A 22,015-nucleotide genomic window follows, 5' to 3' on the forward strand; every position below is an offset into this window, starting at 1 on the left:
AAGAATTTTAGCTGAGGAAGCTTCTGCGATTTGAAGCGAAACGTCCTCATGTCAAGCAACCCAGTCCAGTCGAAGATTCAAGCTTCTCTACTATTGATAGGTGTATAAAATTGAGTTCTTAAGCAAATGATCATTTAATCTTTTATAAACAAGTTTCTCCAAAATCTTTGAAAAACATGGCAAAACTGAAATAGGGCGATAATTTGAAAATGATGCTGGATCACCTTTTTTTAAACAAAGGTATGATTTTAGCAATCTTTAAATCAGAAGGTACTCTGCCCATTTTCAAGGAGTATGAAAAAATATGTGTAAGTGGTTCGGAAATTTTTTGTGTAACACTTTTGACAATAGAAGTACTTATTCCATCATGGCCAGATACAGATAGACGTAGTCAGGGTTTGCCTTTTAGAATAAATAGTTGTGCCTTAAGGGCACCAAAATCTGAAAAGTTTAGTACTAAACCTACCGCTACGCAGCATAGCGGCAAAGCAACTAGGGGGTGTCTGGGGGCATGCCCCCCACAAAATTGTGATATAAAAGGATGCAAATTGTGCATTCTGGTGATATCTGGGGCAGATTTGGGGTGAAATTATGGAAGAACAAAAAACGAAAGAGATCCGCTCAGCCAGTTAGCTCCCAAACAAGCCTTTAATAACACACCAAAGGTGACGTTTTGGGCCTCGCCCTTCATCAGACAGGATGAAATTATGGAAGGGAATTTTTGTGTTTTTGGAGTAATATTTTCGGAAATTTCGAAATTTTCTAACCTTGTCAGAAGCTGAGATGACCCCATGTCAATATGCACAGGCAGATTGGCATGGGGTCATCTCAGCTGCCGATGTTTTATTAAATATCCAGCCCATTAACAATCATGGCTGCCATGAGTGTTGATTACACTTGTTGTGATTACAGAAAATCTATTAGCAGTCATCATGGTCATCTGCCATTCTCTGCAGCACTTCAAGGTGTTCTTCCTCAGAATCAGAATTAAGCTCAGAATCTAAGGCAGCTCTTCCCCTCAAAAACTCTGTCATAATTGTGTTTATAAACCAGTCACCATTTGCTTTTATTATACATCTGTGTAGTTAATAAATAAAATAATCTTCACGGATGATTTGCTCACGCGCGAACGTAGAGAAATAAAAAAAAAAAAAAACCTCTCCGGTGGCTACTGTTCGCTCTTCCCTCAAAAACGCTCCATTTGATCTGTGTATAATAAAACGCGGCATTACAAACAGAGAACATTTTTTGATGACGTTTTGTGTATGTGTCGGTCTCAGAAAGTCCAATTCTGCGCAAATTTTGTCCAAATTTGATAGATTTCTGTACAGTTATGAAATAAAAAAGGTGGATTCCCCCAAAGTAGGGTGCCACGGGTTCCCGGGTAAACCGCTAAAATCATTGGAATTTGAGGGTTTAAATTCACTCACAGAAGGAAATGAATCTTTGATGTAATCTACTGGATTTACATTTGTGGAGTCAATTTTCTTTGCAAGAGAAGCACCAACATTTGAGAAAAAAATATTAAACTTGCAAGCAATGTCAAAGGGATCAGAAAAACATCTAGATCCATCTGAAAAAGTTGACGGATATTTTAATGAACATGTTGTTCTTTTAAGAACTTCAGTGACTGTTTTCCAAGTCCCTTTAACGTTGTTTACTGATCGCTGAAATATTTTTTCTTTGCAACCCTGAGAAGAGTGTTGTATTTATTTTTATAGAATTTATAGATTGATAAATTTAAGGGTGAAGGAGATAATAAATATTTTTTGTGCAATTTTATTATTTATTTATTTATTGAGTAAGGATTTTTGTAGTCCTCTAGAAAACCATGGGTTTTGCTTTTTGGACGCATCCCCAGATGATTTAATGATTGGAAATGATTTTTTTTTTTTGAAAACTTCATTAAACATCTGCATAAACACCTGATAGGCTGAATTAGGATCTGTTTCCATATACATTTTTTTCAAAAGAAATACTCTCCAATAATTGCTTGAATTATTTTATTTGTAATATTAAATTGTCTGTATAGGTAGTTGATTTTTTATTCAGCATATCGCAGTTTTCCAATTCCACATTTTGAAATATTGGAAAATGATCTGAAATGTCAGTAAACAATATTCCAGATTTAGTTACATAGTTTAAATTATATGTATATATCAACATGCCTCACCATGTCATTTAGGTCCTTCAGACTTTTTTTTTTTTTTCTCTGAGTAAATGCTTCAGGGGAGCATAAGCATGGCTAAAACCTTTCAGCTTCTGGGGGGACGGAGCCCCTGTCTTTTGCCTTTCAGCTGACCCCCCTAATTACAGCCCTCTTAACCCCCTGCTCCTTTAAGCATTTTTTTAAATGTAGATGTAAATTAATATTCAAACTTTTCAACTAGTTGACAGTAGGGCTGTACAATATGGCCAAATTATTGTATCTCAACATTGTCATATCAATATGATATAGATATGACTATGATTACACACAAAGTGCAGCAACAGTGAAAATTAAACATTCTTAAAAAAAAAAAACAGTAATAATACCACACTCATTTTGCACTCATCACAAGGTTAGGATACTGTGCCCTCCAAAAGTATTGGAACACTTGGAAATTCACACATTTGAATTTGTTTATGCCATTTTAAATACAAGAAAAACAAAAAATAAAGAATAAAAATTTCTAAAATTATCTTCCTCAAACTCAAACTGAAAGCAAATCTCTAAAATTTGATAAAGCCTGTAAATAATCATTAGTTTTATTGCCAGGTTTTTTAAACAAGTATTCTATTTAATTCTATTAACTCAACCAATAATTTACATCACCTTTTACCAAAATTAGCGCAACTCTTTACCTTTTGACCCCTGTAAAAAGTTAAATTGACCTTTGTCACCATTCTTGCAGTTTTTATCCCAAAACTCCATTACATTCAGTCTTAGATAGTCCAAACTATACCTTTTTGGAATCTTTATGATCAGACAAGTAATGTGATGTAGTTTTCAATTTGATTGGAGCATTTTTAAATTTTGACCCCTGTATAATTCTTCAATTGACCCCTACCTGGTCACCTATTGAAAATTCAAGTGGCCAGTCGTTTTTTTTTAAGTGTTATCATGGATGCTTAGGATGAAAAAAAAAAAGACAGCAATCCAAAGTCTTGGTAAATTAAAAGACAGCAACTATTTGTGGCGAAGCCGCAAAACCTGACCGCCAAAGGCGGTCGGAAAGGGGGGGGTCTGGTGAGGTTTGCCCCCCCAGGAAATTTTAAGAATTTAAGTGCCCTGTGGTGCATTTTGGTGCATTATTTGGATTAAATTTGGACTTGAAACAGCTGTTAAATTTCTCTTGTGATCTCATGCAGTATGGCATGTTGTACCATCCTGTAGGAGTATATACAGAATATAACAACACAATAGTTTAGAAATATAGCTAACTCATGCAAAAAACTTTATTGATTTAGTTTGTTTTTGACTGGGCTCAAAGACTAGGCAATTAAAATCTCAACATTCAAAGAACTAGTTAACTTCAAAATGCTTTCAGACTAGAGACTAGATAATTATTTTCAGACTAGATAAAGATACATAACAACATAATACTGATGAGATTCTGCTTATTGGATCAGTTCACTTTTGTATGCCATCACAGATGACATTACCATGTATACATACTATTAGAGTAAATACATATACAGTCAGCCTATTTGTCTGCTCTGAACACTGACATGGCATCTAATCAGTCATTCTATATTTTGGCATGAATGTCTTTCCATATATCTGAGCTGAGCTCTTACAGCTGGCTGTGCTGTATGTCAACATCAGTTTAATTCATAAAGAACACAGGAAGTCTCATTTTGGGAAGAAATTATTTATTTTCTGTATTACAGCATTTGGAAAGAGGTGTCATTTTATTTAAAGCGGCAATTTTGTGTCAACGGAACGGAGGACAATTCTCGTTTTTTGACTACAACATGACAAGAGACCCAGTTAGTGACTTTAATCCACACAAAAGCGACTCACAATATTTTAATGGCTTTGAGAGGAGTTAAGAAGCGGACGTACCGCTTGAAGAGCAGCGAATCAAAGAACCACGAGCCAGTGGTTCGAAGCATTGCTTCAATGGCTCACGCATCAAAGTGGAGTCGCGCTGCAGAAACGGTTGATTACAGGGCCGCTGCAGACCAAACCCTGAATATCCATAAGACTTTATTCGCACGTCCGTATGACTCTGAAACTCCGAATCTGTATAATTTACGGACAATCCGTATAGGTTGACATGTATGGATTTGAGGAAATAAAAATTAACTTTTTGCTAGTTCTTTTAGACAGCGAGATTTTGCAAAAAGACGGAAATCCGTCCAAAGACGGCAAATAAGCATCCATGTGTTATGTCTAAGCTGTATTTGTGCAGAATTTGATGCTTGTATCACCATGTGAAGGATTGTTTCAGTTATCTGTTGCACTAATAAGCCAACAGAGCATGAATCAGCTGCTGTTTGTTAGCTTAACCATGTGCATATAAGACCCCCCAAATTAAAGGAGAAATGCTGCTTTTAACAACCTCATTTCTGGCATAAAATATGGTCAGTTATTCACCAATATAAATTTGGTGTGATTAGAAGTCCATAGTTCAAACAACGTGTCCAGTTCAAATCTGAGTCAAGCATTTTTCTTCTACTAAGGTGGATTAGAACTTTTTGTGGTACACAGCAGCACCAACTACTGGGCAGGAGGAACCTAGCAGTCAGTGTGACTCACTAATTTCAAAATGCAGCTCTATCAACCAGATGTGCGGTGCCCTGACATGTCAATCATCTGCGTCCAATCAGATTTCAGGGGAGTCCAACAGTGCTGTGTTCAAAAGATCGATCCACGATCCGATAATCGATTCACGCTCAAAAATAAGATATCGATCCAAAAATATGTGGATCGATCTTTTCCAGGTGGCTATAGGGACTATTTTCTTTGACGCGGAAGGAGCAAAATAAAAAGCGGGTGCCGGCTAAACGAAACCGAAACTTAAGAAAGCAAGATGGCCGAAGCTGCAGAGCTAAAATCACCACCTGGAATGAAAGCTGATGTTTGGCAATACTTTGGATTCAAACGTTACGAGGACAAAGATGAACTAGACAGAACAAAAGCAGTGTGCAAACTGTGCCAAATAGAGGTAAAATATAGTGGCAATACCACCAATCTCCGCAACCACTTATCCAGGCACCACGCCGACACAGCTAAACCTGTCGCGAACCAAACAGCACTGGAAAAGGCATTTGGTGTTAAATTTCCCTCGAATTCTAAGCGTGCCTTGAGCATAACCGAGGGTCTCGGAATATTTATTAGTAAAGACCTACGACCCTACAGTGTGGTAGAAAATGCTGGATTCAAACTACTGATCAAGAGACTAGAACCACGCTATGTCCTGCCCAGTCGCAAACATCTGAGCGAAACGGTAATTCCACAAATGTATGCGAAATCAAAAGATACCCTTGCACATTCGCTGAAATCTGCCGAGAGAGTGGCACTGACCTGCGACTGCTGGACCTCCAGAAATACCGTGTCTTATCTGACTATTACGTGCCATCACATTGATGAGGAATGGAGGCTAGCTTCTAGTGTTCTACAGACCAGAGCAGTTGAAACGAGCCACACTGCAAGTAATCTCGCTGATCTGCTCACCGAAGCCATACAGGATTGGGGAATCACTGACAAAAACCCCGCAATTGTTATGGATAATGCAGCCAACATCGTGAGAGCGGTGCAATTAATGGGCCATTTTCACATGGGCTGTTTTGCGCATCTCATCAACTTGGCATCCCAAGCAGGACTAAAAACTCCTGCTATCGCACGCTTACTGGGGCAGGTAAGGCGAATTGTGGCGTTTTTTCACCGAAGCCCCACTGCGAGCCACACACTAAAAGAGAAGCAGCAGCTCCTTCAATTGCCACAACACAAGCTCATTGTGGACGTCACGACCAGGTGGAACAGCTCCCTGGATATGCTGGGACGTTTCCTCGAGCAGCAGCCAGCCATCTCTGCAGCGCTGCTGTCACCTGACGTCCGCAGGAGGGAAAGCGATATATGCACTTTAACGGAGACAGACATCACCACCGCAGAGGACGTGGTGAAATGCCTAGCACCAATGAAGACGGCCACGCTCGCCATCTCCGAGGAGGCATCTCCAACTATGTCCATGGTTGCACCACTGCAGTTTCAGCTTCTGAGTCAGATGACATGTACTACTGAAGACTCTTCTGTGATTAAGGAGCTCAAAACAGCAGTTCATAACAACTTGAACTCAAGGTATGTTCATTTAACATGGCTGTGTAGTAGTAGCATTGAAATGCATTAGTCTATAGTTTTTTAATATACTTGTCTGATTTTATTCACATTTTCTTACTTAGAATAGAGCAGTGATTTTAGACTGTACAATTCATACTAGTGTGTTTGCATGACTGTTCCATCTGTATGCATTTACTGTAGGTCTACCCTGCTCTATACAATGGATGCATGTTTAATCTATCTGTCTGTCTGTCTGTCTGTCTGTCTGTCTGTCCGTCCGTCCGTCCGTCCGTCCGTCCGTCCGTTCCTCTATATAGATATGAAGCCCTGACGGAGACCTTGTGTGTAGCATCATCATTGGATCCACGTTTCAAGACCCTACTATTCCTGTCTGGTGAGGCACGTGATGCTGTCTTCTTGAAATTGACCTCTGAAGCTGCTCATCTGAACCCATCAACTGATGTAAGTTTGCAGATTATATAGTGTGCACATTTGAATATATTTAGACTAGTTTTTTAAATTGGGCAGCAAAAGACTGAATTCAGGTTAATTTGTGTATTATTTTGTAATATTTTTCTGCATCAGGAAACTACACCAGAGCAAGAAGACACCTCCCATGGTTCAACTGATGTGGCTGTGCCTGCACCAACTCAACCAAAGAGGCAAAAAGACTCATCTGCTCTGATGGCTTTACTGGGGTCAGCCTACACACCACCAGAAACTCCACTACAAAGGAAAACTACTCCCACTGAAAGGGCTGAGGAAGAGGTCGCCACCTACAGGAAAGTACCATCTATTCCTCTTTCTCAAAATCCACTGACATGGTGGCAGGTGCATGCAGGGGATTTTCCTCTTCTGGCAGGCCTAGTAAAGCAGTACCTTTGCATACCTGGGACCAGTGTTCCATCTGAGCGAGTCTTCTCAACCGCTGGAGACATTGTTAGTGCTCAAAGGAGCTGCCTCACTCCACAGCACGTAGACCAGCTCCTTTTTCTCCAGAAAAATTACAGAATTCCTGAAGACTAGGACTCTTATCAGTCAATCATAATTTCTTACATAATTTGCTGTTGTTGCTGAGCTACTGTTTTTTTTTTTGTTTTGTTTTTTTGGTGGTCATGGTTGGTTAGTTCTGGTCATTATTGTTATACTCCTGCCATGGGTATGTTACTCAACCAAAAGAGGGCCACCAACTTTTATGGTTAGATTTGGAGACAGTCAAGCATCATTTCTTAAATAATTGACCTACTGAGCTACAGTTGCTGCTGAGCTACTGTTTTTTTATTTATTTATTTAAAATTTCTTTGTGGTCATTGATGTTCTGGTCATTGTTTTAATCCTGCCATGGGTATGTTATTCAACCAAGAGATGGCCACCAAGTTGACAGTTGGTGGCACCAACTGTCAAGGTTACACTCTGAGACTTATCAGTCAAGCATCATTTCTTACACAATTGCTGTGGCTGCTGAACTACTTTTTTTTTTTCTTTGTGGTCAGAAACCCTGCCATGGGTATGTTATTCAACTAAAAGAGGGCCACCAAATGTCATGGTTTTGATTTAAATTTCAAATAAAACTTGGATTTTTGTTCATTCCAAAATAATTGCTTTAAATTCTTGACTCTTCTCTCTGTGTGTCCCTCTTACACATACACAGATACAATCACAAACACACATGGGGCTGTTTTGTCTATGAGACAGTTTTTTTTTTAAAGTGACAATCCAGCAATATGTAAATAGATCGAATCGAATCGGATCGAATCGTGGATCGAATCGGATCGTGACCTTATGAATCGGAATCGAATCGATCCTGGAAATTCGGATCGATTCCCAGCCCTAGAGTCCAATGCAACCCTGGCCTCCCCTCTAGCTCCACCCATGCCAGGAACTGTTCAACATTTGACATTTTCTGCTTCACTGTGACTAAAAATTTGGCACTTCCTGTTTGAGTGTGAGCTTGCCAATGAGTTCCCGCAAAATTCCATGGGATCTCGTCTGTCAATCCAGGAAGTGTTTGACATTTGACATTTCCTGTTTCACTGTGGATTAAGAATTTGGCACTTCCTGTTTGGGCCACAGTGTACCATGAGCGAGCTTCGCACCGCTGTGCGTTGCTTCACTCGTATTAAATAAAATATTGCCTATTAGGACTGCAGAATGTTCAGTAACTCTTGTAGATTTAGTAATTGAAGGAAAAAAAAATTTGCATGAATATTATTTTAAAAATCATTACTCAATGTGTTTTCTTATTAAACAATTTATATTAAAGTCCCCAAGAATTTGACAGATTTTGTTTTCTCTGTTAATGAGTTCCAAAATATTTGAACAACATTTGATCTGTTTGGTTGCTCTCCCATTTATCTGTCTCTCTTGGTGGTGGGCGTGTCTCTCTCTCCCTGACCACACCCTTGTTCTGGGCCCTTCCACACTCACCTGTTGTCAATTTGCTCCTTATCACCGGGATGTATATATACTGCTTATTTTGCTCTGTTTCTTCATCAGATTAATGCGCCATGTGCCTTCTTTCCAGCTCTCAGTTTTTGTATTCTCTTGTCCTGCCTGCCTCATTGTGTTCTTGACCTCCAGCCTGTTTATTCCAAACTTGTCTAAGCCTGATGTTTTTTGTACTGCTGCTGTGTTTTTTGGACCGCCTTCCTGTGTACCGACCATTGCTGTTTTCACCACAAAAGTCTTTCAACAACCAGAGCTGCCTGTGTGAGCCTTGCTTTTTTGTCCAAACCAAGTCATCTGTCACAGTGGGCGCCTCCAGATGTTTCCAGTTCACCCGCACTATCCGTTTGGGCTTACCAGGTCTGTCCAACGTCCTCCTCTTCCCTCTGATCCAACTCTCCACCAGATGGTGATCAGTTAACAGCTCTGCTCCTCTCTTTACCCAAGTGTCCAGAACATGGGGCCTCAGATCAGATGATACGATCACAAAATTGATCATCAATCTTCAACCTAGGGTGCTCTGGTACCATGTACCCTTATGAGCAGCTTTATGTTCAAACATGGTGTTCATTATGGACAGTCTGTGACTAGCACAGAAGTCCAATAACAAACGACTGTTCGGGTTTAGATCAGGGAGGTCGTTCCTCCCAATCACACCTCTCCAAGTGTCTCTGTCATTGCCCACATGTGTGTTGAAGTCCCACAGCAGAACAATATAGACCCTACTGGAGCCCCATACAGGACTCCATTCAGGGACTCCAAGAAGGCCAACTACCCCAAACTGCTGTTCGGTGCATATGCACAAACAACAGTCAGAATTTTCGCCGCCGAGACCCTTGACTTTCACTGCCACCCATGGGACAGTGCACCCAACACCAGCGGTTCCCCCTGTGGGTGGTGAGCCCACAGGGTGGAGACAGAAGATCCACTTTGCCTTTTTGGGCTGTGGCAAGCCCAGCCACCAGGCACTCACTGATGGGCCCTCCATCCAGGCTTGGCTCCAGACAGAGGCCCCAGACTTCCTCCGAGCCAGGTCACATTTCCTCTGCCTCATTTTGTCATGGTGTCTTGTGAACCAATCCTAGTCGGCGTATACGACAGCGTGTACCAGTTCCTGCCAATAATTTTTGAATAATTTTTTTCGATGATTCCCGGTGAAGCCAGAACCAAACCACGCCCCCATGCGCCGGCGTTAACTACGGCGTTTGATCCCTAAAACGGCCCAGAGGGGCAAAATCTCTGCCGGGTCGCTTCTGGGAGAGTTTACTGTCTATGTGTAAACGGGGCTTTAGGTGCATGTCCACTGTGACAGATATAATCTAAAAAAAAATCCGGAAATTACAATGTATGATTTTTAAATAATTTATTTGTATGTTACTGCTGCAAATAAGTATTTGAACACCTGTGAAAATCAATGTTAATATTTGGTACAGTAGCCTTTGTTTGCAATTACAGAGGTCAAACGTTTTCTGTAGTTGTTCACCAGGTTTTCACACACTGCAGCAGGGATTTTGGTCCACTCCTCCATACAGATCTTCTCTAGATCAGCCAGATTTGGAGTTTCAGCTCCCTCCAAAGATTTTCGATTGAGTTCAGGTGTGGAGACTGGCCAGGCCACTCCAGGACCTTGAAATGGTTATTACAGAGCCCCTCCTTAGTTGCCCTGGCTGTGTGTTTGGGGTCATTGTCATGCTGGAAGACCCAGCCATGACCCATCTTCAATGCTCTTACTGAGGGAAGGAGGTTGTTTGCCAAAATCTCACAATACATGCCCCATCCATCCTCCCTTCAATATGGTGCAGTCGTCCTGTCCCCTTTGCAGAAGAGCACCCCCAGAGTATGATGTTTCCACCCCCATGCTTCGCGGTTGGGATGGTTTTCTTGGGGTTGTTCTCATCTCTAAACATGGTAAGTGGAGTTGATTCCAAAAAGCTCTATTTTGGTCTCATCTGACCACATGACCTTCTCCCATGCCTTCTTTGGATCATCCAGATGGTCACTGGTGAACTTCAAACAGGCCTGGACATGTGCTGGCTTGAGCAGGGGGACCTTGGTGCCCTGCAGGATTTTAAACCATGACATCATCATATGTTATTAATGTAATCTTTGTGACTGTGGTCCCAGCTCTCTTCAGGTCATTGACCAGGTCCTCCTATGTAGTTCTGAGCTTTCTCAGAATCATCCTTACCCCACAAAGTGAGATCTTGCATGGAATCCCAGACCGAGGGAGATTGACAGTCATCTTGTGTTTCTTCCACTTTCTAATAAATAATCATAACAGTTGTTGTCTTCTACCAAGCTGCTTGCCTGTTGTCCTGTAGTCCATTCCAGCCTTGTGCAGGTCTACAGTTTTCAAATCAAATCAATTTTATTTATATAGCGCCAAATCACAACAACAGTTGCCCCAACGCGCTTTATATTGCAAGGCAAAAGCCATACAATAATTACAGAAAAACCCCAACGGTAAAAACGACCCCCTATGAGCAAGCACTTGGCGACAGTGGGAAGGAAAAACTCCCTTTTAACAGGAAGAAACCTCCAGCAGAACCAGGCTCAGGGAGGGGCAGTCTTCTGCTGGGACTGGTTGGGGCTGAGGGGAGAGAATCAGGAAAAAGACATGCTGTGGAGGGGAGCAGAGATCAATCACTAATGATTAAATGCAGAGTGGTGCATACAGAGCAAAAAGAGAAAGAAACACTCAGTGCATCATGGGAACCCCCCAGCAGTCTAAGTCTATAGCAGCATAACTAAGGGATGGTTCAGGGTCACCTGATCCAGCACTAACTATAAGCTTTAGCAAGAATGAAAGTTTTAAGCCTAATCTTAAAAGTAGAGAGGGTGTCTGTCTCCCTGATCCGAATTGGGAGCTGGTTCCACAGGAGAGAAGCCTGAAAGCTGAAGGCTCTGCCTCCCATTCTACTCTTAAAAACCCTAGGAACTACAAGTAAGCCTGCAGTCTGAGAGCGAATCGCTAAATTGGGGTGATATGGTACTAAGAGGTCCCTAAGATACGATGGGACCTGATTATTCAAAACCTTATAAGTAAGAAGAATAATTTTAAATTCTATTCTAGAATTAACAGGAAGCCAATGAAGAAAGGCCAATATGGGTGAAATATGCTCTCTCCTTCTAGTCCCCGTCAGTACTCTAGCTGCAGCATTTTGAATTAACTAAAGGCTTTTCAGGGAACTTTTAGGACAACCTGATAATAATGAATTACAATAGTCCAGCCTAGAGGAAATAAATGCATGAATTAGTTTTTCAGCATCACTCTGAGACAAGACCTTTCTAATTTTAGAGATATTGCGCAAATGTAAAAAAGCAGTCCTACATATTTGCTTAATATGCGCATTGAAGGACATATCCTGATCAAAAATGACTCCAAGATTTCTCACAGTATTACTAGAGGTCAGGGTAATGCCATCCACAGTAAGGATCTGGTTAGACACCATGTTTCTAAGATTTGTGGGCAAGTACAACAACCTCAGTTTATCTGAATTTAAAAGCAGGAAATTAGAGGTCATCCATGTCTTTATGTCTGTAAGACATTCCTGCAGTTTAACAAATTGGTGTGTGTCCTCTGGCTTCATGGATAGATAAAGCTGGGTATCATCTGTGTAACAATGAAAATTTAAGCAATGCTGTCTAATAATACTGCCTAAGGGAAGCATGTATAAAGTGAATAAAATTGGTCCTAGCACAGAACCTTGTGGAACTCCATAATTAACCTTAGTCTGTGAAGAAGACTCCCCATTTACATGAACAAATTGTAATCTATTAGATAAATATGATTCAAACCACCGCAGCGCAGTGCCTTTAATACCTATGGCATGCTCTAATCTCTGTAATAAAATTTTATGGTCAACAGTATCAAAAGCAGCACTGAGGTCTAACAGGACAAGCACAAAGATGAGTCCACTGTCTGAGGCCATAAGAAGATCATTTGTAACCTTCACTAATGCTGTTTCTGTACTATGATGAATTCTGAAACCTGACTGAAACTCTTCAAATAGACCATTCCTCTGCAGATGATCAGTTAGTGAGAGAAAAGGAAGTTTGGAGATTGGCCTATAATTAGCTAAGATAGCTGGGTCAAGTGATGGCTTTTTAAGTAATGGTTTAATTACTGCCACCTTAAAAGCCTGTGGTACATAGCCAACTAATAAAGACAGATTGATCATATTTAAGATCGAAGCATTAATTAATGGTAGGGCTTCCTTGAGCAGCCTGTTAGGAATGGGGTCTAATAGACATGTTGATGGTTTGGAGGAAGTGACTAATGAAAATAACTCAGACAGAACAATTGGAGAGAAAGAGTCTAACCAAATACCAGCATTACTGAAAGCAGCCAAAGATAACAATATGTCTTTGGGATGGTTATGAGTAATTTTTTCTCTAATAGTTAAAATTTTATTAGCAAAGAAAGTCATGAAGTCATTACTAGTTAAAGTTAAAGGAATACTCGGCTCAATAGAGCTCTGACTCTTTGTCAGCCTGGCTACAGTGCTGAAAAGAAACCTGGGGTTGTTCTTATTTTCTTCAATTAGTGATGAGTAGTAAGATGTCCTAGCTTTACGGAGGGCTTTTTTTTATAGAGCAACAGACTCTTTTTCCAGGCTAAGTGAAGATCTTCTAAATTAGTGAGACGCCATTTCCTCTCCAACTTACAGGTTATCTGCTTTAAGCTGCGAGTTTGTGAGTTATACCACGGAGTCAGGCACTTCTGATTTAAGGGTCTCTTTTTCAGAGGAGCTACAGCATCCAAAGTTGTGCTCAATGAGGATGTAAAACTATTGACAAGATAATCTATCTCACTCACAGAGTTTAGGTAGCTACTCTGCACTGTGTTGGTATATGGTATTGGAGAACATAACAAAGAAGGAATCATATCCTTAAACCTAGTTACAGCGCTTTCCGAAAGACTTCTACTGTAATGAAACTTATTCCCCACTGCTGGGTAGTCCATTAAAGTAAATGTAAATGTTATTAAGAAATGATCAGACAGAAGGGGGTTTTCAGGGAATACTGTTAAGTCTTCAATTTCCATACCATAAGTCAAAACAAGATCTAAAGTATGATTAAAGTGGTGGGTGGAATCATTTACATTTTGAGCAAAGCCAATTGAGTCTAATAATAGATTAAATGCAGTGTTGAGGCTGTCATTCTCAGCATCTATGTGGATGTTAAAATCGCCCACTATAATTATCTTATCTGAGCTAAGCACTAAGTCAGACAAAAGGTCTGAAAATTCACAGAGAAACTCACAGTAACGACCAGGTGGACGATAGATAACAACAAATAAAACTGGTTTTTGGGACTTCCAATTTGGATGGACAAGACTAAAAGTCAAGCTTTCAAATGAATTAAAGCTCTGTCTGGGTTTTTGATTAATTAATAAGCTGGAGTGGAAGATTGCTGCTAATCCTCCCCCTCGGCCTGTGCTACGAACATTCTGACAGTTAGTGTGACTCGGGGGTGTTGACTCATTTAAATTAACATATTCATCCTTGTTGTGTGGGCCGCTGAAGAGGAGGTACTGCTGGCCCACCACCACCAGAGGGCGCCCTGCCTGGAGTGCGGGCTCCAGGCACCAGAGGGCGCCGCCGCCTCACGTGAGCAGCTACGGTGACAGCTGTCACCCATCACCTGAGACAGCTGACGGCAATCATCTGTGGGGTATATCAGCAGGACGGCACCTCCACCTCATTGCCGAGATATCGTTTCTACCTACGAGGTAATGTATCAAAGCTGACGGAGTGTATCCTTTTGGATTAGTGTATAGCTTGTGGAGTACTGTTCCAACGAGAGGTGGAGGTAACTTCCCTGCTGTTCGGAGTCTTGGGTGCAAACGCGCCCCCATCTAACTGTTCTTTGTTCCTCGCCAGCAGTACCAGGTCCGACACGCAGAGGCAGTGGCCACCTGGGAGTTCGGGACTTGGCGGCTCCAGTATTTCCGGGGTCCTGTGGCAGAGGAAGCCGTGTGGTTCGGGTCTTACCTTGGAGAGGCGTCTCCTATCTTCGAGCCTGCCCACACGACACTTTTTGTGAATTGACTGTTGTCCATTTCGTGATTGGTTGTATTCGTTGTGCACGTTCACAACAGTAAAGCCTTGTTATTTGACTTTCTCCATTGTCCGTTCATTTGCGCCCCCTGTTGTGGGTCCGTGTACTGACACTTTCCCAACACATCCTGCTGTAACCAGGTTTCTGTAAGGCAGAATAAATCAATATGTTGATCAATTATTATATCATTTACTAACAGGGACTTAGAAGAGAGAGACCTAATGTTTAATAGACCACATTTAACTGTTTTAGTCTGCGGTGCAGTTGAAGGTGCTATATTATTTTTTTCTTTTTGAATTTTTATGCTTAAATAGATTTTTACTGGTTGTTGGTGGTCTGGGAGCAGGCACCGTCTCTACGGGGATGGGGTATTGAGGGGATGGCAGGGGGAGAGAAGCTGCAGAGAGGTGTGTAAGACTACAACTCTGCCTCCTGGTCCCAACCCTGGGTAGTCACGGTTTGGAGGGTTTAATAAAATTGGCCAGATTTCTAGAAATGAGAGCTGCTCCATCCAAAGTGGGATGGATGCCGTCTCTCCTAACAAGACCAGGTTTTCCCCAGAAGCTTTGCCAATTATCTATGAAGCCCACTTCATTTTTTGGACACCACTCAGACAGCCAGCAATTCAAGGAGAACATGCGGCTAAACATGTCACTCCCGGTCCGATTGGGGAGGGGCCCAGAGAAAACTACAGAGTCCGACATTGTTTTTGCAAAGTTACATACTGATTCAATGTTAATTTTAGTGACCTCCGATTGGCGTAACCGGGTGTCATTACTGCCGACGTGAATTACAATCTTACCGAATTTACGCTTAGCCTTAGCCAGCAGTTTCAAATTTCCTTCAGTGTCACCTGCTATGGCCCCCGGAAGACAATTGACTATGGTTGCTGGTGTCGCTAACTTCACATTTCTCAAAACAGAGTCGCCAATCACCAGAGTTTGTTCCTCGGTGGGTGTGTCGCCGAGTGGGTAAAAACGATTAGAGATGTGAACGGGTTGGTGGTGTACAGGGGGCTTCTGTTTAGGACTACACCTCCTCCTCAAAGTCACCCAGCCGGCCTGCTTTCCCGCCTGCTCGGGATCCGCTGGGGGACAGGTAATGGCGGCTAAGCTACCTTGGTCCGCACCGACTACAGGGGCCTGGCTAGCTGTAGGATTTTCCAAGGTGTGGAGCCAAATCTCCAATTCGCCCAGCCTGGCCTCCAAAGCTACGAATGAGCTACACTTATTACAAGTACCATTACTGCTAAAGGAGGCCGAGGAATAACTAAACATTTCACACCCAGCACAGAAAAGTGCGGGAGAGACAGGAGAAGCCGCCATGCTAAACCGGCTAAGAGTTAGTAGCTGCGCTAAGCTAGCGGATTCCTAAAAACACACAAAGTGAATAATGTGTAAATAATTTAGAGGTGATACAGCAGAGGGAGTGCTTTAGTTAACGCACGTGAAGATTACACTGTGAAACAAATTGTTATCTAGTTAACTAGATCAATCTAACTACGCAGATTAAACAGCTAACAGATACAGCAAAACACCACTGTGCTCCGGAACAGGAAGTGATACAATACCGCAGTGAGAGCCAACCACCAGTTTTGTCCTTGGTGTCCTTAGACAGCTCTTTGGTCTTGGCTATGGTGGACAGGTTGGAGTGTGATTGATTGAGTGTGTGAACAGGTGTCTTTTATACAGGTAACAAGTTCAAACAGGTGCAATTAATACAGGTAAAGAGTGCAGAATAAGAGGGCTTCTTAAAGAAAAATTAACAGGTCTGTGTGAGCCAGAATTCTTGCTGGTTGGTAGGTGTTCAAATACTTATTTGCAGCAGTAACATACAAATAAATTATTAAAAAAATCACACATTGTAATTTCTGGATTTTTTTTTTTTTTTAGATTATGTCTCTCACATTGGACATGCACCTAAGATAAAAATTTCAGACTCCTCCATGATTTCTAAGAACTTGCAAAATCGCAGGGTGTTCAAATACTTACTTTCCTCACTCTATATATATATATATATATATATATATATATATATATATATATATATATATATATATATATATATACGAGGTCTATTAGAAAAGTATCTGACCTTATTATTTTTTTCAAAAACCATATGGATTTGAATCACGTGTGATTACATCAGACATGCTTGAACCCTCGTGGGCATGCGAGAGTTTTTTCACGCCTGTCGGTTACGTCATTCGCCTGTGGGCAGTCTTTGAGTGAGGAGTGGTCCACCCTCTCGTCGATTTTTTTCATTGTTTAGGAATGGCTCAGAGACTGCTGCTTTGTTTGATCAAAATTTTTTCAAAACTGTAAGGCACAACTGAGTGGACACCATTCGATAAATTCAGCTGGTTTTCGGTAAAAATTTTAACGGCTGATGAGAGATTTTGGTCTGGTAGTGTTGCTTTAAGGACGGCCCACGGCGCCTGACGGCGATCTGCGCTTCGAGGCAGCGTCTCGCCGTTTCAAGTTGAAAACTTCCACATTTCAGGCTCTGTTGACCCAGTAAGTCGTCAGAGAACAAAGAACTTTCAGAAGAAGTCGGCATGAGGAGTTTATTCGGACATTCCATTGTTAACGGACATTTTGTAATGAAAGAACGTGCGGGCAGAGTCGCATGTCGGGACGGACCCGACCGCGGGGGGTTGCGACAGGAAAAACACCTCCGTTGGAAACCTTAACGGGCAAGTTGGAACATGCCCAAGCTGTTAAACAATTTCTCAGTTACTCACTTGTTGAAAGCCATCAAAAGCCGCCTGAATTTTACAAATGGTTTTCAACACGGAGGTGTTTTTCCTGTCGCGGCGCACACAGATTTGCCGAGTCGTCACGGAAATGACTCGGCGAATTTGCGCGCACGTCTTTCATTAAAAAATGTCCTTAAACAGTGGAATGTCCGCATAAACTCCTCATGCCGGCCTCTTTTGAATCTTCTCTGTTCTCTCACGACGTCCTGGGTGAATTAAGCCTTAAATTAGGATGTTTTCAGGTCGAAACAGGCCGACGACGGCGCCTGGAAGCGCTGCAGGACGTCCCGCTCCGTGGGAAGTCCTTACAGCGACAGAAACACCCCATAATCTCTCATCAGCCATTAAACTTTTCACCGAAAACCAGCTGAATTTCTCAAATAGTGTCCACTCGGATATTCCTCACTGGTCCAGAAAAAATGTTGATAAAGCAACGCCTCGAGCAGCGTGTGAAACAAAGGAATTCAGCCGAGAGGGCGGGACCACATCTCACTCAAGGCCTGCCCACAGGGAAATGACGTCACCGACATGCGTGAAAAAACTCACGCATGCGCACGAGGGTTCAAGCATGATTGGTGTAATCGCATGTCATTCAAATCCATATAGTTAAAAAAAAAAAGGGTCGGTTTATTATCTAATCGACCTTGTATATATATATATATTATGCAGGCATACGTGCCTGTCTAGCAGGTAATGGGTCTCAGCAAATTTAAAGTCCTGATTGGCTGCAGTAAGAAGCAGGACATTTGCTCCTGTGGGCACAGTCGTTAATTTCAGTAATGATTTAAGCTTCTTTCAGCTTAATAACTGTACACTGCTGATGTCAAACTGCCACAAATTATGTTAAAAACCACTCATGCCATAAGATATATTTGAACAATGTTCTTCCAAAAACACAGCATATCTTCAGTTATTCTGAAACATCTACATGAGGAAGACACCATCTCTGAGTGTGTGATTCAACTCAGTGAAACAGATAAAACTCTTGATGGTTTTTTGATCAGCCTTCATCTTTTGACCTGCATATTGGCGAAGCGATGATGTTGATGTGATGAGACTGATCGTGTCTGCAACTGAAGGAGAGGACCCGATTCATGTCTTTGGGTCTCCCAGAATTTATGAACGTGATTTTTTAAAAATATTTATTTATTTATTTATTTTTGGCTTCCCACTTCATAGGAAAGAAGTCTCCAAATTATACAGAAAACCACTAGTAAAATTTTGATCAGAATTAAGAAATTGGGTGATAGTGTTGTTAACCTCGATGTTCACCCGAGGGCAGAGTTCAAACCACAGAGTGTTTGTGCACCACATGAACTCACCGAACTGGTTTATGACACAAACCTTGCCAGTTGATTGTACGAAGTCTGTCCATAAAGTATAGGTCCTTTTTATTTTTTTCAAAAACTATATGGATTTCATTCATATGTTTGTACGTCAGACAGGCTTGAACCCTCGTGCGCATGCGTGAGTTTTTCCACGCCTGTCGGTGACGTCATTCGCCTGTGAGCACTCCTTGTGGGAGGACTGGTACCGCCCCTCGTCGGAATTCCTTTGTCTGAGAAGTTGCTGAGAGACTGGCGCTTTGTTTGATCAAAATTTTTTCTAAACCTGTGAGGCACATCGAAGTGGACACGGTTCGAAAAATTAAGCTGGTTTTCGGTGAAAATTTTAACAGCTGATGAGAGATTTTGAAGTGATTCTGTCGCTTTAAGGACTTCCCACGGAGCGGGACGTCGTGCATCGCTCCCAGGCGCCGTCGTCAGCCTGTTTCAAGCTGAAAACCTCCACATTTAAGCTTCTGTTGATCCAGGACGTCGTGAGAGAACAGAGAAGTTTCAGAAGAAGTCAGTTTCAGCGGACGGATTCACACGTCGGCCTATACTTTATACATCTATACTTTATGGACAGACTTCGTATGTTTCCTCAAGCAAATACGACGTCGACAGAATGTGGAACTTTTATTTGTCACAGTCCAACTTTGTGGAACGTTCTTCCTCACAATATGAGACATGAATTCATTTTGAAGCATTTAAATTCAAACTTAAATTTCACCTTTTCTGTTATCCAAAATTACAGAACATTCCAAATTTATTTTCTGTGAACGTATTTGTGTTTCTAGTTAATTTTATTTATTTATTGGTCCCCATTCTTATCGACTTGCTTGTTTTCTTTTTCTGGTAATAATTTAACCTCTTTTGTATTTTAATGAAGCACTTTGTGAATAAAGTTGTTCTCGGTTTAATCTAGTCGATGTGTATTCTTCACCACATTTGATACAAACCTCCTGCTTTCATCATCTTCCTAATTTCTTGTAATTTTCACTTTTCTTTTAAATGCTTTGTGCTGCATATATATATATATATATATATATATATATATATATATATATATAGAAAGAATATTTATCTTCATCTTTATCTATTCTTAACATTATGATGATGCTTTCCAGAATATTTATTATCAATTTTATATTAGTGTGCAAAATTTAGATTACCTGACTTTTCCCACCGCAACAAGTCTCGTAAAAATTCATTAAATTATTTACTTAGTGGGCGGCAAGGTGGATTAGTGGTGAGTACTGTTGCCTCACAGCAAGAAAGTTGTGGGGTCGCGTCCCACCTGGTCCTTTCTGTGTGGGTTAGGGTCCTTGTGCTCCGGCTTCCTCCCACTTCCAAATACATGTCGGTGATAGACTGACATCCTGTCCAGGGTGACCCACACCTCTCCCCTTTGCCTGCTGGGATGGGCTCCAGCGCCCCAGTGACCCTTGACTGGAGTCAGCAGGTGTAGAAAATGAATGAATTAATGAAAGTTTATAAAGCACATGATGGGGTGACAATATAATTAGTCATTTTTAAGCTTTAGCTATACAAATAAATGAAACACTAAAACTGACTACTGAGCTTAATAATATTTAAACCACTGTGTATAGCTTTATTTAACATAACTTCACTGTAAGAAATGAAATGATGTATTTGACTCACCTCTTGCACAGTCAATAGTTACGTTTGAAGGTAGTGAGAGACTGGCAGAGATGATTGGTAGGTAAGGACATAACGGTATGCCCAATAAGTGCCAACCAGTCTTTGTGGAGTTTAACCTTAAAACTGTTAATGCTGCTTGCATGCACAGTGGCGGCAGATAAAGTCTGTGATAACGGATGGATTTGGGCCCGTGTCCCCTGATGCCGTCACTGGCTCTTGGCTGGACAATTACTGTCCTGGTTGATCTGGTCTATGTGATGCAGGATTTTGTATGCTTGAAGGAGGTCAGGCCGTTTTCTTCTATATTCCAGGGTTGGAAAGTCTATTTACTTCAATTATGTGTTATTTGATCGTTTAAATGGGAAACATAAAAGCAGATTTTGCGTAGATAACATATTTCATTTCAGAGAGTGATAACTTGTGAATAACTTGACGAAAATGCAATTTAGTTTCATCGCAGTGAGCTGCTGAAATATTTCTATGAAATGCGATGATCAGTTTTACAACACATTTCCAACGTGAAAGAAAGAAAGAAAGAAAGAGGGGTGCAACTAACAGGTCCAGGGGTTTGCTGATGATTTTGATATGATTGTTGACTTAATTAAGTGTCGGAAATTAGAGAAAAGAAGCCCATCACAAACTCATCAATTTCAAATGACCATTTTTATCCAAACAATTCAAAAACCAAATGCAGTCTGTTTGATTTCATCAACCATTTAAAACCACTTTATCTTGCATCTGCCCATTTTAAATCAATTTTACCCGCGTAAACTAGCTGTTTAACCCCATTCATTAACTAGTTGGTTAAAACTCAACTTTGCGTCTTGTAATAGCATCTATCTTTAAAGGGTTTAGATGGTCTGCAGTGAAAGGGATCTCTAAACTCCCAGGAAATACACAATTTCAGTAATGATTTTAGCTTCTTTCAGCTGTTTATTCTCTTTATATTTTAATAACTGTACACTGCTGATGTCAAACTGCCACAAATTATGTTAAAAACCACTCATGCCGTAAGATATTTGAACAATGTTCTTCCAAAAACACAACATATATTCAGTTTTTCTGAAATTAAGTCAAACAACAGATTCTGTGGCTTTTTAAAAGGTTTTACATAATAAAAGTGATTCGATACCTTGATACAAACAGCTGGCCTGGACAAGTGTGAAGCAGGTCAACAGTCTCATGACAACATGGCATCAAGAACTGCTCAGTGTTCAAACTGCACTTCAGAACAAAATTTGTCAGTGGCTTCCCCAGCGTTTGACTGGCAGCTCTTCCCACAATGCATTATAACAGGAAGTGAAGCCAGTGGGTTTGTCGCTGACAAACTTCAGCGTTATCAGGCCTCAAATTCCTTCTCCGGTTAGTATCAAGCAGCTACAAAAATAAAAATTTAAAAAACACCCCATAACTTGCTCAACTTTTTAGATCTTTCAGCATGGCTGGAAGACTGAAGAAAAAAGAAGAGTCGCGGTGATCACTCCCCTGTAACCCGTC

General features: G+C 41.1%; 1 protein-coding gene across 1 annotated transcript in view; it reads right to left on the reverse strand.

The window, feature by feature from the left end:
- LOC117502216 (T-cell differentiation antigen CD6-like) overlaps positions 1–21,736 on the reverse strand; it is a 55,336-nt gene extending 33,600 nt beyond the window's left edge. Inside the window, exon 1 of the mRNA XM_034161250.1 lies at positions 21,651–21,736. Within this exon, the coding sequence (XP_034017141.1) occupies positions 21,651–21,702 (52 nt within the window). The 5' untranslated portion in view covers positions 21,703–21,736. The remainder of the gene's footprint in view (positions 1–21,650) is intronic.
- Positions 21,737–22,015: the final 279 nt, after the last annotated feature.

This window comes from Thalassophryne amazonica, chromosome 20 (genome assembly GCF_902500255.1).
Source record: "Thalassophryne amazonica chromosome 20, fThaAma1.1, whole genome shotgun sequence".
Taxonomy (NCBI): domain Eukaryota; kingdom Metazoa; phylum Chordata; class Actinopteri; order Batrachoidiformes; family Batrachoididae; genus Thalassophryne; species Thalassophryne amazonica.